The 15,757-nt window shown below is 43.2% G+C and overlaps 1 protein-coding gene across 3 annotated transcripts in view; it reads right to left on the reverse strand.

Moving 5' to 3' along the window:
- LOC121553584 (apoptosis-stimulating of p53 protein 2-like) overlaps positions 1-15,757 on the reverse strand; it is a 49,684-nt gene that overhangs the window by 18,413 nt on the left and 15,514 nt on the right. The window contains exons 2-9 of one of the 3 annotated variants that reach the window (XM_041866818.2): positions 13,424-13,571; positions 11,988-12,101; positions 7,892-7,962; positions 7,216-7,317; positions 2,216-2,384; positions 1,866-2,047; positions 1,391-1,555; positions 1,117-1,158 (exon numbers count right to left, since the gene is read on the reverse strand). In XM_041866818.2, coding sequence (XP_041722752.2) covers positions 1,117-1,158; positions 1,391-1,555; positions 1,866-2,047; positions 2,216-2,384; positions 7,216-7,317; positions 7,892-7,962; positions 11,988-12,101; positions 13,424-13,571 — 993 coding nt within the window. Of the gene's footprint in view, positions 1-1,116; positions 1,159-1,390; positions 1,556-1,865; positions 2,048-2,215; positions 2,385-7,215; positions 7,318-7,891; positions 7,963-8,081; positions 8,254-11,987; positions 12,102-13,423; positions 13,572-15,757 lie in introns of those variants that run through there. The other 2 variants (XM_045211589.1, XM_045211590.1) reach the window with 2 other exon arrangements.

Raw genomic sequence — 15,757 nt, forward strand, 5'->3', positions numbered from 1 at the left:
GGCATCATGTGATTTTAACCAACTATTAGTAGGCTTTTTTTTTTATACCAAAAAATATAAACCTGCCATTTTCACATAACATTATTATATTATGTTGATGTTGGGGTGGTGCTGGAGATGACAAATTTGAAGTAGAAAAATGTGGATATGTCCCATTAAATTATAAAACTTGGATTAGTAAGCATAAAGTTACTCAAATGGAGAGATAAATCTCAACTCCCCACATTAAGTTAGTTAGTTTGAGATATAACATGATAGTTATCAAGGAAAGTAAAGGGTGTCAAAATCAATAAGACCACCAAACCACCAGGGATTGTCTATTCATTTGACAGAGGTTTTGTTTTTCCTATTCAAACACCTCTGATCGAGAATAGATTTTGTAACTTGACAACCACATGTAAAATCATAATAAATCATGCCTGTAGGATTTACTAACATAGTTTGAGTGCCAGAGCAAATCCTCCACAACCTCAACCACTCAGTTTCCATTTGACAAACACTCCTCGTCCTTACATGTTGTTCTTGTCCACTTATAGCTACAGCACATCTCATATGTCCTGACAATATCCTCACAAAATCTTTCAAAGACAGAACCGAGCATGTTTACATAGATTACAAAAGTGCCATGGAAACCACAGAAGTCAAAAACAACTCAGAGGAAGAGGGTTAGAGAGATATCAGGCAGTGATGTCAGAGCTCAGGCCTGATACCATCTCCTCTGGCATTCCTGTCTGCCAGCCAGAGCTCTAGTCTCCACTCCTGGAGTTGTTTTTGCCAAGCTGAGCTGAAGAGAGGGAGTGTTGAGTGTAAACGGAGATAGCAAATCAACTCCGTGACATCAACTCCTTCAATCCTGATCTTTGGGAGCCACCGGGTGTGCAGGCTTTTGCTCCAGTTGGGCACTAAAATACCTGAATCAGGTGTTATAGTACTGGGCTGGGGGAAAAATCTCCCCACTCTGAGGGTCCCAGGGACCAGGATTGAAGATTGCTGAATAAACAAAGATTGAACAAGTGAACTGTGGAAGGAGACACCAGAGGGTATTTCGGTCCTGTGAGGAAGTGATTTGTTTGTCAGTGCAGAAAGGCAGCGAGAGACAAGGTTGAGGAGTCTTACTTTTTTGATAGGGGCCGGCTCTGAGGGCCAGGGCATCTGTGGCTTTCAGAGGTAAACAGAGATACAGTGTGTTTATACTCTCCAGCCCCTAGGGGGCGCTCAGGTTATCACTTTTGATGGGATGTGCTTCACTATGTAAATATTTCAATTTCTTTGACCAAGTCTTGAGATGTCAAAGTAAGTGTTACGTATCCGTATGTGTGCGTGTGCGTGTACGTGTGCGTGCATGCGTGTACAGTATGTGTGTATGTACACTACATGTGTGTGTACTCACCGGCAGGTTCTCTTTCTGCTGCAGAGCGGCCTTCTTCTTCCAGAGGCGGTCTCGGAGCTCACTGACCCGTTTGTCCATAGAGGCCACCTCCAGGTTGCGCTTGTTCAGACTGTCTCTCTGATGCTGCAGCTTGGCATTCTGTTCCTGGTTCAGCTTGTTACGCAGCTAGAGCGGACAAGAGTTGACATGTCAGAGAGCTGAACTAGGATGGAGGACAGGGTAGAATACATATGAGGCTATGAACTAGTGGTTCTGATGGCTCAGTTGATTAGTTAGGTCATGGTGGTAGGCATAGTTAAGGGTTTGAGTCCCACACGAGCCACATGCTAAATGTATGTGATTTGAAAATACAGACATGGGTCAAATGGCCTGCATATGTCAAATACTTTCAAAGAATTGAGCTCCTGGGATTTCGTTTTCTAGGTACCATGGAATTGTCAATAGTCCCAAAAGTGCAAACTCGAAGCACACACACCTGCAGCTCCTTGAAGAGGTGATCCAGTTCAGCCACAGAGCTCTGGTTGTCTTTGAAGCTGTCCATCTTGCCGTTCTTGAGCATCTCCAGCTGTCTGTTTAGATCCTCCACCTTGGACACAGCCACCACCAGCTCTCTCTGCTTCTGTTGGAACAGACCGTTCATCTGCTCTATCTCCTCCACTACACAGACAGACAGCAAGTGAGAGAGAGAGACATACACGCACGCAGACAGACAGGTTAGAACCAATCGATCAGTCAGTCATCCTACACAAATCCACCAATTAATTCACCACAATCAATCCACCAAACAACCAATCCCTTGCCCATTCATAGCAACACTGTGCTCACCCAGCTTTCCATTGCTGAGGCGTTTCTGCTCCACGTGGCCCTTGAGGGCCCGGACCTTCTTGAGCCTGGTCTCCTGGTTCTCCACGTTCTCCCTGAGACGCCGCAGCTTCTCCTGTTCGGACGCCTGCTGCCTCTCCTCCTGCTGCTTCAGGTAGCGCAGGCGCTGCTCCTAAAGAGGGAGCGAGGAGCCGGGTAGGGGAGAAAGAAGACAGGATGGTTATGGAGCCACCACTGCACAGAGTGATTAACTATCATTTCATAGACTGCATACTGGATCATTTTAACTGCTCATTTTAATTAGGCCAATATCATACAACTACTGTACTGTATGTCAATTGTGATTTGTCTGCAATGTCTATAAATATTTTTAGGTTCTTATAGTTGAAATGTGCTTTTGGCATGTTATCCTGCCAATGATACAGTACCTGTCATTAGTTATAACTCAACATTTGACAAACCGATTATCACTACGGTGAGTCTAACAATGAACTACTCATTGCGCCATAAACGTGACAGGAATCTCCTGAGAAAGTTTTCACTTTAACACAACACTGTCTTTATCCAGCTCCCTTACAGGTGATCTGTGGTGATGGTAAGGTATGTTTACTTGGCTGCTCGCTCAGGGCTACATTCCTAAGCCTGTTGTGCTCTCCTCTGGCTTCCCCTGACAAACACAGTTAGGATAAGCACAGACAGACAGACAGACAGCACAGCTGGGCACGCAGCGTGGAACAGACTGGGTTGATCCAAGCAAAGGCAGAACAGAAAAAAAATCACTTTTCTCAGTTTGACTGAGAAAAGAGAGAGACAGTAAGAGAGAGAGCAGACAGGTCTCTCTTTAAACAAGAGCATTGATAAATAAATGTAAGAAAAAAATATACCAGTGGAAACTGCGGCTATGGTTCAAGATGCCTCAGCAACTACAGAAACCCTCGAAGGAAAGAAACCCATCAAATCAACCAAACTGTAATGCTTCAGCCTATTGCCCTTATCCAGCCAATACATCTTCTGTATCTGGAAAAAAGTCCTTATTGTGAACCATGGTTATAGTGATTGATGAGCAGAATCACATGTTAATGAGATGGGGAAAACACAACTGAAAGGCTCTCATCTGCACAACTATCCCTTATTTTCCACCTCCTGTGTGTATTGCAGAGCAATTAGTGCTTTTTGAGGTTGGTTTGGTTTCGGTTCGATTATTTAAAAATAATCATGGTTTTCAATTTTGGTTTCGATTATTTTATACATTAAATACACTATGCATTATGTGGGTTGAATGCTGTAACCCAGAATACAACAATTAATAAAAGTCCCATGATGGTAGTGACTGCCCATTACTGCTTATCACTTATTAACCATCCTTTATTCACATTACTTTAATAAAATATTTCAGTTGTTTGTGTATATTACATTTGTTTTATTTGATGACTTTATTATTTCATTCCAAGTCATCTCATCTCTATAGAGCTGCTGCCTATGCTGTCTAACAAAATCACTATTTTGTAGTTCTTCAATGTAAGTAAGGCATACTTTTATGACTGCTGAATACTATCAATCACTTAGATTATGTATTTTCTGGTAGCGATACCTCGCGAAGCAACAGCAGCTCTGTATATCACCTCACAATCACGCATTCTTCTCTCTTCCATAGCAGTTGTAAAAGAAACACAGACCGGCATGTAGGTGCACAATGGATTATGGTCATTGTACACTGAACAAAAATATAAACACAACATGTAAAGTGTTTGTCCCATGTTTCATGAGCTGAAATAAAACATAAAAAAAGTTTCATAGGCACAAAAAGCTTATTTCTCTCAAATGTTGTGCACAAATTTGTTTACATCCCTGTTAGTGAGCATTTCTCCTTTGCCAAGATAATCCATCCACCTGACAGGTGTGGCATATCAAGAAGCTGATTAAACAGCATACTCATTACACAGGTGCACCTTGTGCTGGGGACAATAAAAAGCCACTCTAAAAGTGCAATTTTGTCACACAACACAATGCCACAGATGTCTCAAGTTGAGGGAGTGTGCAATTGGCATGCTGACTTCAGGAATGTCCACCATAGCTGTTGCCAGAGAATTTAATGCTCATTTCTTTACCATAAGCCGCCTCCAACATCATTTTAGAGAATTTGGCAGTATGTCCAGCCGGCCTCACAACCGCAGACCACGTGTATGGCGTCGGTTTGCTGATGTCAACGATGTGAACAGAGTGCCCCATGGTGGCGGTGGGGTTATGGTACGGGCAGGCATAAGCTACGGACAACGAACACAATTGCATTTTGTCAATAGCAATTTGAATGCACAGTGATATCGTGACGAGATCCTGAGGCCCATTGTCGTACCAATCATCCGCCACCATCACCTCATTTTTCAGCATGATAATGCACAGCCCCATGTTGCAAGGATATGTACACAATTCCTGGAAGCTGAAAATGTCCTAGTTCTTCCATGGCCTGCACACTCACCACACATGTCACCCATTGAGCAAGTTTGGGATGCTCTGGATCAGCGTGTATGACAGCGTGTTCCAGTTCCTGTCAATATCCAGCAACTTCACACAGCCATTGAAGAGGAAAGGGACAACATTCCACAGGCCACAATCAATAGCCTGATCAACATTATGTGAAGGAGATGTGTCGCGCTGCATGAGGCAAATGGTGGTCACACCAGTTACTGACTGGTTTTCTGATCCACGCCCCTACCTTTTTTTGAGGACCTAATTATTTTTTTCAATTGACTGATTTCCTTATAAACTCAGCAAAAAAAGAAACGTCCCCTTTTCAGGACCCTGTCTTTCAAAGATAATTCGAAAAAAATCCAAATAACTTCACAGAACTTCATTGTTAAAGAGTTTAAACACTGTTTCCCATGCTTGTTCAATGAACCATAAACAATTAATGAACATGCACCTGTGGAACGGTCGTTAAGACACTAACAGCTTACAGACGGTAGGCAATTAAGGTCACAGTTATGAAAACTTAGGACACTAAAGAGGCCTTTCTGCTGACTCTGAAAAACACCAAAAGAAAGATGCCCAGGGTCCCTGCTCATCTGTGTGAACGTGCCTTAGGCATGCTGCAAGGAGGCATGAGGACTACAGATGTGGCCAGGGCAATAAATTGCAATGTCCGTACCGCTTTGGATAAAAGCGTCTGCTAAATGGCATATTATTATTATTATTATTACTGTGAGACGCCTAAGACAGAGCTACAGGGAGACAGGATGGACAGCTGATCGTCCTCGCAGTGGCAGACCACGTGTAACAACACCTGCACAGGATCGGTACATCCGAACATCACACCTGCGGGACAGGTACAGGATGGCAACAACAACTGCCTGAGTTACACCAGGAACGCACAATCCCTCCATCAGTGCTCAGACTGTCCGCAATAGGCTGAGAGAGGCTGGACTGAGGGCTTGTAGGCCTGTTGTAAGGCAGGTCCTCACCAGACATCACCGGCAACAACGTCGCCTATGGGCACAAACCCACCGTCGCTGGACCAGACAGGACTGGCAAAAAGTGCTCTTCACTGACAAGTCGCGGTTTTGTCTCACCAGGGGTGATGGTCGGATTCACGTTTATTGTCGAAGGAATGAGCGTTACACCGAGGCCTGTACCCTGGAGCGGGATCGATTTGGAGGTGAGGGTCCGTCATGGTCTGGGGCGGTGTGTCACAGCATCATCGGACTGAGCTTGTTGTCATTGCATGCAATCTCAACCCTGTGCGTTACAGGGAAGACATCCTCCTCCCTCATGTGGTACCCTTCCTGCAGGCTCATCCTGACATGACCCTCCAGCATGACAATGCTACCAGCCATACTGCTTGTACTGTGCGTGATTTCCTGCAAGACAGGAATGTCAGTGTTCTGCCATGGCCAGCGAAGAGCCCGAATCTCAATCCCATTGAGCACTTCTGGGACCTGTTGGATCGGAGGGTGAGGGCTAGGGCCATTCCCCCCAGAAATGTCCGGGAACTTGCAGGTGCCTTGGTGGAAGAGTGGGGTAACATCACACAGCAAGAACTGGCAAATCTGGTGCAGTCCATGAGGAGGAGATGCACTGCAGTACTTAATGCAGCTGGTGGCCACACCAGATACTGACTGTTACTTTTGATTTTGACCCCCCCTTTGTTCAGGGACACATTATTCAATTTCTGTTAGTCACATGTCTGTGGAACTTCTTCAGTTTATGTCTCAGTTGTTGAATCTTGTTATGTTCATACAAATATTTACACATGTTAAGTTTGCTGAAAATAAGCGCAGTTGACAGTAAGAGGACGTTTCTTTTTTTGCTGAGTTTATGAACTGTAACTCTGTAAAATCTTAGAAATTGTTGCGCTTATATTTTTGTTCAGTATAGTTAATTACCACGTTTTCTGCACTAAACTGTGTAGAATATTTGCCTGTTGGAAACTGTAACTCCCTACTACATCACACAGTTCAGGCTGGATCTGATTTATCTCTAGAGAAACTGTGTGATGTGCGCATTGAGCTCACAGAAGAAAAACGAACTAAATGGAATTCAAATAATTGAACCAACGTCGGCCAATTAGCTGTTTAAAAAACGAAAAATAACTGACATTTCGGTTAATCGCTAAGCACTACCTGTGTGTTCCCTTCTCCCTCAAGCCACCTGCTCAAGACCACTACATCAAAAGGGTTATCTCGCAATCGCTTCCTACTCAATAAAACCTTTTTTTTCTCCCTGATATCTCACCTTCTGTGCTCCTTGCTTCCACTTTTCTCCATCACTTTGTCCTTTTATCTTCTCCTCTCTCGCCCCCCCTCATCTGTTTTTCATCCTCTCCATTTATTTCCATGACTTTACCCGCCCCTCTTTCATCTTCCTCTCACTTTCTCTCGCTCTAAGCATCTCCCTCCCTCTTTCATCCCATCCCCACTCACCCTCGCTTTCTTTCTTCCTCCATGTCCCATCTCCTCCTTTCCAACCCCCCCCCTGCCCTTCTCTATCTTTCTACCCTCCCTTGTTACCTTGGAGGCGAGGAGTTGTTGCTGTGCGTCTATCTGCTGCTGCTGTCTGGCAGCCATCTCCTGCAGCTCAGCCAGAGTCATGTCCATCCGCGGAGCCGACACCTGCACATGGTACAACAAGGAGAGAGACGGTCAGTTATACACACACACACACACACACACAAACAAAAAACAATTGGCAAAGTAAGACACACACACATTGTACATATACTAACACCTCATCTGTCACTCCAAGGCAAATGTTGTGTGTTTTGCATCTGTGTCAAGACAGGCCTGAAGCTAAGTAGGACAAGTACAGTCTCTGCATGTGGGTAAATAGCACACGGTCATGTTCAAATATGGGGACGTTTTTTTGCGTCATTGGTGACACAGGAGTAACTGAACTCGTTGTTCCCCTCTCTCCTCCTCCTTCTCTTTGGAAGCTATAGATGTTACAGGTTTAAACGTTTGAAAACTAATAGCAGCATTCAAAGAGCAGCAGAGGAAATGGTAAAAAAAGTTAAAAAGAGCTCCATCAATGAGTCAAAACAATTCAGAGGGAAAGTTAATGTTTGATTAATTGACTAATCCAATGACTCATAGGACAGGAAATGTACAGGCGTGAATTAATGAAAAACAGGATTTCAAAAGGTCACCAAGCAAACGTTTGTCTAAAGTCAATGGTTTCTGAACTCACCCCATTCTCCATCCGTCTATCCGAGGTGCTCTTCACTCCGTTCCTCTTGGAGTCTGATCCTCGTGAGCCACCTGAAACACACATCCAAAACCTCAGTCAAAAACTGTCAGAGAGAAGAGTAAAGCAGCAAAAGTTTTCCTGACTAACATTAAAAGCCACCAATCCTGTTAGGAAACTATGAGAAACTCACGCAAAGTGTTCATTGGAACAACAGCTGATATGAGCGAAGGAAACATCTCTCACGCTCTCCCTTATATACCACACACTGACACACACACCACATACAGTACACACACACGCACACGTTCTGCAATAGGATCCTTCAACTGGAGGGGAGGAGTCACAAGCAGGTTACACAAACACAGACTGACTAGCGTTAGCGACGAGCTAAGCCACTCAGCCAGCACAAAGAGATCAGTGTCGCCCAGAGAACGGTCATAATCTCAGGATTTACTACAGTACCCTGGGTCTCTGAAGGGCTGATCATTGACTGTGTGTGTGTGTGTGTATTTGTGTCTGTGTGTATTTGTGTCGGGGGTGTCTTAGAGAGCCAATGGAACTGATTTCATCCCTCGAGCACCGGCCAGTGACCAAGCAACTTACATAATAGTTTTGGACAACATCTGCTACAAACATGGGCTAGGACTGGGGACTACTCAGGGACACAAGAACATGCTGAGCTAACGCTGAATAAATAATTAGCCTATAAGCTAATGCTATGACAAATTAATTGAATAGCCTACTTAGCTAACTTAATAGTGATGGGGGAGAACTATTATTTGATAGTTACATATCGCAATATTATTTTAGGACAATATTATATCAATACTTTGACTCCAAGTATCAATTTGTAAAAATAACAAACAAATAAATATATATACAGTACCAGCCAAAAGTTTGGACGCACCTAATCATTCAAGGGTTTTTCTTTGTTTTTACTATTTTTTACATTGTAAAATAATAGTGAAGACATCAAAACTATGAAATAACAAATATGGAATCATGTAGTAACCAAAAAAGTGTTTTATATGCAGTTGAAGTCGGAAGTTTACATACACTTAGGTTGGAGTCATTAAAACTTGTTTTTCAACCACTCCACACATTTCTTGTTAACAAACTATAGTTTTGGCAAGTCGGTTAGGACATCTACTTTGTGCATGACACACGTCATTTTTCCAACAATTGTTTACAGACAGATTATTTCACGGTATCACAATTCCAGTGGGTCAGAAGTTTACATACACTAAGTTGACTGTGCCTTTAAACAGCTTGGAAAATTTCAGAAAATGATGTCATGGCTTTAGAAGCTTCTGATAGGCTAATTGAGGTGTGTTGGGTCATTGTCCTGTTGAAAAACAAATGATAGTCCCACTAAGCCCAAACCAGATGGGATGGCGTATCTCTTCTTCCTATTGGTGTCCTTTAGTGGTTTCTTTGCAGCAAAGAAACCACTACTAAAGTACACCAATAATAAGAAGAGACTTGCTTGGGCCAAGAAACACGAGCAATAGACATTAGACCGGTGGAAATGTATCCTTTGGTCTTGATTCCAAATTGGTGATTTTTGGTTCCAACCGCCATGTCTTTGTGAGACGCGGTGTGGGTGAACGGATGACCTCCGCATGTGTAGTTCCCACCATAAAGCATGGGAGTGGAGGTGTTATGGTTTGGGGGTGCTTTGCTGGTGACACTGTCTGTGATTTATTTAGAATTCAAGGCACACTTAACCAGCATGGCTACGACAGCATTCTACAGCGATATGCCATCCCATCTGGTTTGGGCTTAGTGGGACTATCATTTGTTTTTCAACAGGTCAATGACCCAACACACCTCCAGGCTGTGTAAGGGATATTTTACCAAGAAGGAGAGTGATGGAGTGCTGCATCAGATGACCTGGCCTCCACAATCCCCCGACCTCAACATAATTGAGAGTCCAAATTGGAGATTTTTGGTTCCAACCGCCGTGTCTTTGTGAGACGCGATGTGGGTGAACGGATGATCTCCGCATGTGTATTTCCACCGTAAAGCATGGTGGAGGAGGTGTTATTGTGCTTTGCTGGTGAAACTGTCTGTGATTTATTTCGAATTCAAGGCACACTTAACCAGCATCGCTACCACAGTATTCTACAGCGATACGCCATCCTATCTGGTTTGGGCTTAGTGGGACAATCATTTGTTTTTCAACAGGACAATGACCCAACACACCTCCAGGCTGTATAAGGGCTATTTTACCAAGAAGGAGAGTGATGGAGTGCTGCATCAGATGACCTGGCCTCCACAATCCCCCAACCTCAACCAAATTGAGATGGTTTGGGATGAGTTGGACTGCAGAGTGAAGGGAAAGCAGCCAACAAGTGCTCAGCATATGTGAACTCCTTCAAGACTGTTGGAAAAGCATTCCAGGTGAAGCTGGTTGAGAGAGTGCCAAGAGTGTGCAAAGCTGTCATCAAGGCAAAGGGTGGCTATTAGAATATATTTTGATTTGTTTAATGTGTTATTTAATAATTTTGACATCTTCCCTATGAAAGCTATGATCCCTTATTGATGTCACTTGTTAAATCCACTTCAAAATCAGTGTAGATGACAGGGAGGAGACAGGTTAAAGAAGGATTTTTAAGCCCTGAGACAATTGAGACATGGATTGTGTATATGTACTATTCAGAGGGTGAATGGGCAAGACCAAATATTTAAGTGCCTTTGAACAGGGTATGGTAGTAGGTGCCAGGTGCATGGTAGTAGGTGCCAGGTGCACCGGTTTGAGTGTGTCAAGAACTGCAACACTGCTGGGTTTTTCACGCTCAACAGTTTCCCGTGTGCATCAATAATGGTCCACCACCCAAAGGACATCCATCCAACTTGACACAACTGTGGGAATCATTGGAGTCAACATGGGCCAGCATCCCTGTGGAATGCTTGACACCTTGTAGAGTCCATGCCCTGATGAATGGAAGCTGTTCTGAGGGAAAATGGGGTGCAACTCAATATTAGGAAGGTATTCCTAATGTTTTGTACACTCATTGTATATATGAATAAACTCATTTTCACATGCTCTCCCTTGTCTCTTTGCAGCAGACACATAATGAGCAATATGTTTGGAACATCAAATTGCAATACCAATTGCAATACATTGCAATAAATATCGTATCGGCACCTAAGTATCGCGATATCATCGTATCGTGAGGTCCCTGGCAATTCCTAGCACTATAACGTAATGGGGGAAATAGCTATCTATATGGGTAGCTAGCTAAGCTTCATGAGAAAGAAGAAAGTAAATAGAGATGGATAGCTTATCTTTTTCTCTCCTATGGGACAGAACACAATGCTTAGCTAGTTAATTGTATCACAAGGCTAACTAACTCTGTGGGAAATAACACAATGCTAAGTTAACCAATCCTAGGCCATCAAAAGGCTACTAACTACGAAGACATGGCCTAAGTACAAACAAGCTAACTTTGCGGGAAAACAAGTGCAGGCTAAGATGGCCAGAAAGGAAAACGGCCATCTAATCCCAGAGCCAGACACAAGCAGTGAGTGGTAGAGGGCTTAGGAATTACGCAACTAGGGACAGAGGATCCACACAACCTTGTGGACAACAATTCTAGTTTTTATGTCCCTGAAGAAAAATAAAGTAGTAACAATCTTCTTGGGATGTGATTTGAACACCCCTTCACAGTGACAGCCCTAGAGCATTATGCTAAATAAGGGTTGTCTGGAATTTGAAGCATTGTATTAGAAATCCAGAGGCATACGAGGATCAAGGGGGTCTTAGGCTTCTGTTGCCCAATCCCTGTCCGGTGGGGAGGGAGGGCCGTCTGGGTTTCTACTTACTTTCTAACAACTTGTTATGTAATTGATTACAGAGCTGTGTCTGAGATTGTCTTTACACTATCTGTTGTATGTATGTATGTATGTATGTATATATAGTTACTGACAAAAATATAAACGCAACATGCAACAATTTCAACGATTTTACTGAGTTACAGTTCATATGAGGAAATCAGTCAATTGAAATACATTTGAAATGTATGTGTGTGTTGTGTGGCGTGCTTGTGTTCTTCTGTATGCACTTTGTCCTGTCAGGTCATTGGGAACTCACCAGATTCTCTGCTGGGCGCTCGGTCATGACGCAGGAAGAAGCGCACCTCTGCTCTGTGCTGCCCCCAACGCTGGAGCACGTCCAGCATCCGCTCCCCATCTCCTACAGGTCGCTCTGATGGGGGGGGGGGGAAGAAGGAGTTAGACTAGAGAACACACACACACAGGTTAAAAGGTTAGAGAACAGAGTTAGTGGTGCTTGGGGAAGCAGTGCACCCCCCAGGCCTTGGAAATATTGACATTGTCACCCCCTATAACATTAGTTTGAACCCGTCTATCAGTATTAATGCGTTTTACATGCATGGACTAAAGTGACAAGCACAGCAAGAATGAAAAAACACACGCATGGGACTGCTAATCCAGCATCCAAAGCCTACATTGGAGTTACAAACATAAATGTAAACAGCCATTTTGTCTCAGAGGAAAAGCACTCAAGGTGTGTGTCGTATGACGTGTTGTTAATGACAAGGTTTGTTAATCCGGTCAGACCACAATGACTGCCTGGACTAGGCTAGTCTACATTCTGAGGAGATGCATTTAAATCAAGACTTCTGTTTTTACTTCATCTTCCTGAGAGGTGCTGCCTCAGGGAAGGACAATGATATGTTGTTCATGTTTTCAGCTGACCTGGCGCTGATCCAACAGGCCTAACCACTCAAACCTCTAAACAACATCATTTGTCTTCTCTTCATTACACGGAAGTACTAAACACATGGTTGATTAGTGCACCAATGTATTTAAAATGTTACAACCACTTCGCTCATGCCTTCACTTATAACAAAAAAGGAACAGTATTAACACACACAGGGCCTGTTTTTTCTTGTTGGAATTAGCTAAACCTAAAGAATAAAACATATTTGTAAAAAGAGGTGCAAGATTCATCTGGTTCCCCTTCAGTACTTGTAAAAATATTCCCCTCAAGGACACAGAGGCACACCAGCCGGAACACAGGCACCCAGTCTCTCATGGCAACCACACACAACCATGGAAACGGTCCACTTCTAACCCCAGGTACTTGAGTTCTAAGAATGCTTGGAGAGCGGCAATGGGGATTGTGCAAGGCTGAAGTCTTATTTCTCCACTTGAGAGACTTGTGAGAGATGTGTTATCTGTGTGGTGGGCTACTAAGATAATACACCCAGCTTGTTAGCATCAGAGACAACACAGATAAAGACCAGCTCCTCAGAGGAAGCATCAAGTCTGGCCAGTTGGCACACAGCCAGCCCACTTTTATTCTGTGTTCTTTCGAAAATAGGATGTTCTCTCAAAACTCTCCCTATGTTCTATATCATCTTGGGGTTTGTTTATAAGACAAGATGTGTTTTTCCCAAATAACCACTAGATCATAGGTATTGTTACTAGTCCAGGTGCCTAAACGACAGGCATAGGGGTGTTAGTTGTCAGGCGTATACAGGCGTAAAGGGGGAGGAGGCTCACCAGATCCGCGCCACATCTCAGCCAGATGGCATTCAGTCTCTCCGGGCTCCTTACATAGCTCCACCACGTCCCGGCACAGTGTCTCTGGGGTAACGGGCACCTCTGTAAAATGCTGGTCATTGTTACTGAGGTACACTGTCAGGAACATCTGGAGGACAGAGAGAAGAGACAAACATGGGATATTAGCATGAGGACATCCTTTAACATTTTCATCTCACCATACTGTAATGTTTACTGCTCACATAAACAACTTCACAAATGTTATGATCAGAGTTAATGAAGGCTAGAGATGCCCACTGAGGCATAAGACACATGGCAAAAATAGTTATCCTAAAAACACAATAGATATTGTAAGACAGTGACACCTTCAAGGCTATCAGAGCTGCATATCTACCTCTCAGTGATAGGCATCTAAAGCCTTGCACCTGCCTGCGTGCCACTGATAGCAACATACTGTCTTAGGGCCCTTTAAAATCCGTGTTGCGGAGAACACCGACGAAATCACGGAATCCAGACATTAAAACGGAATTCAACAATATTCCAAAATGTATTTAACTTAGCAGGAAATCAACTAAATGTATTGAATTTATTAGAAAATGCTTTAATTTGCCCAAGATTATCATATGACATGAATAAAATGCATCAGTGATTTGTATTTTCCTTCAACTTTCTGATGAGGCAACGGCACAGGAATGCCCATCTGTGTGTGCGTTTTTGTCTACCACTTTGTGTAGCCGTCAGCAATGATGCTAATGTAATGATAACCGTCTTCTGGTAGATGGAAAGCCTTTCCCAAAAACCTTCTAAATTAAATGTTAACTACATGGCAGGATTATATCATGATTATTTGCAATAATCCAGTAGCCATTTGGTTTGCAAACTCTGCAATCACATGAGCACTAGAGAAACATAGCTAACCAAATAATGGTCTCTGGCTGGTGAATTAAAGTGCAACTACACCCAAAATTCAAAATTTCTTAAGATTTTTCAAAAACCTCAAATGTCTCCTGATGTGGTTTAAGCATCGTTGTTGTTTTTCTATAAATAAATAGTGATTTTGAGATCAAAAACTTGAAACTAGCAAAAACAGAAACCTGGAAAAACCAAACAGAAAAATGAATTTTGGAAAAGACAAAAAGGAATCAGGCAAAATATATAACTGATTTTATAGGGCCCTACTGTCTGTGCCCTCGTTCCTCTGTATCCACATGGAAACCGGAGTAGAGTACCTAGCATTTTCCCCTGCTGATGGCCTGCTAATGTTAACTAGCAGCAGAGCGCTTTGAAGTGTAGAAATACTGTAGCCACTGTCAGATGTTTTGATGGTTAGGATTTGGGACTGGTATCTGATTCTAGATCAGTAGTTACCTCCAGCTTGAACTAATGACAACGCTGCCTCATTGCGGCCTCTCCGTCTTACAAAGAGATGGTTTGCCAGTAGGGTCAAGTTTGTTCTTCAGTTCATGCCCCTTGGTTAGACTACAAGAGTGATGTAGAAACAGTATACTATTCATTTTACCACAGTAAAGAATACGCCGCCCAGCCATGCATAGGAGGGCTACATTAGGGACATTGGGCCATTCAGATCACCCAGGCAGAAAGGCTGAGGGCAGTGCAGCTACAGCACTCTCAGTGAAAATAAAGTCAGGCTACAGTATCGGTGGGCTCCACATACATCACTGCATCTCAATGGTCTAAAGTGGATTCCTCTCCTTGTCGCTTGATGTGAGAGCACCAGAAAGGTTAGAGCAGATTTCAAAAAGGCATCAACTACATTGCATTCACTTATCCTGTCTTTTTAGAACACGGACATTGTCCTAACTAGGTAGCCAGTAGGGCCTGGATGATACCAGTATCGCGATACTTGTTAGTATTGTGGCAAGGGAACAAAACACGAAGCAGATTTAACTTCTTTAGTTAAACAGCCCTAATGTTGGAAACAAACATCTTTATGTTGCCATCCAGAGTCACATGTATTTATTTTCCAAGCTATAGCACACAATATTTTACATACAGCAGGTTTTTAAAGGACCAAAGAGTTAGGTCTGCTTTGTCTTCATTTTTGCCATGGAAAAAATATTGCGATACTGGTATCGTCACAGCCCTAGCAGTCATACTTCTAAGAGTCCGTTCTAACCATAAACTGTTCTCTTCTAGCCTTTCTTTAAATGCTCAGGTCTAAGAAACCAAAATCACTGCCGATAATGCAGACAATCTAGGTGGTCCAGACCTAAGAAGTAGCTTGGTTAAATACGGATGCAAATGGACACTTTATAGAATAATTAAGTAATAAGCCATAGATCATGCTTGGCTTACAACAGTAGGGTGATGGGG

This window comes from Coregonus clupeaformis, chromosome 37, assembly GCF_020615455.1.
Source record: "Coregonus clupeaformis isolate EN_2021a chromosome 37, ASM2061545v1, whole genome shotgun sequence".
Classification (NCBI taxonomy): domain Eukaryota; kingdom Metazoa; phylum Chordata; class Actinopteri; order Salmoniformes; family Salmonidae; genus Coregonus; species Coregonus clupeaformis.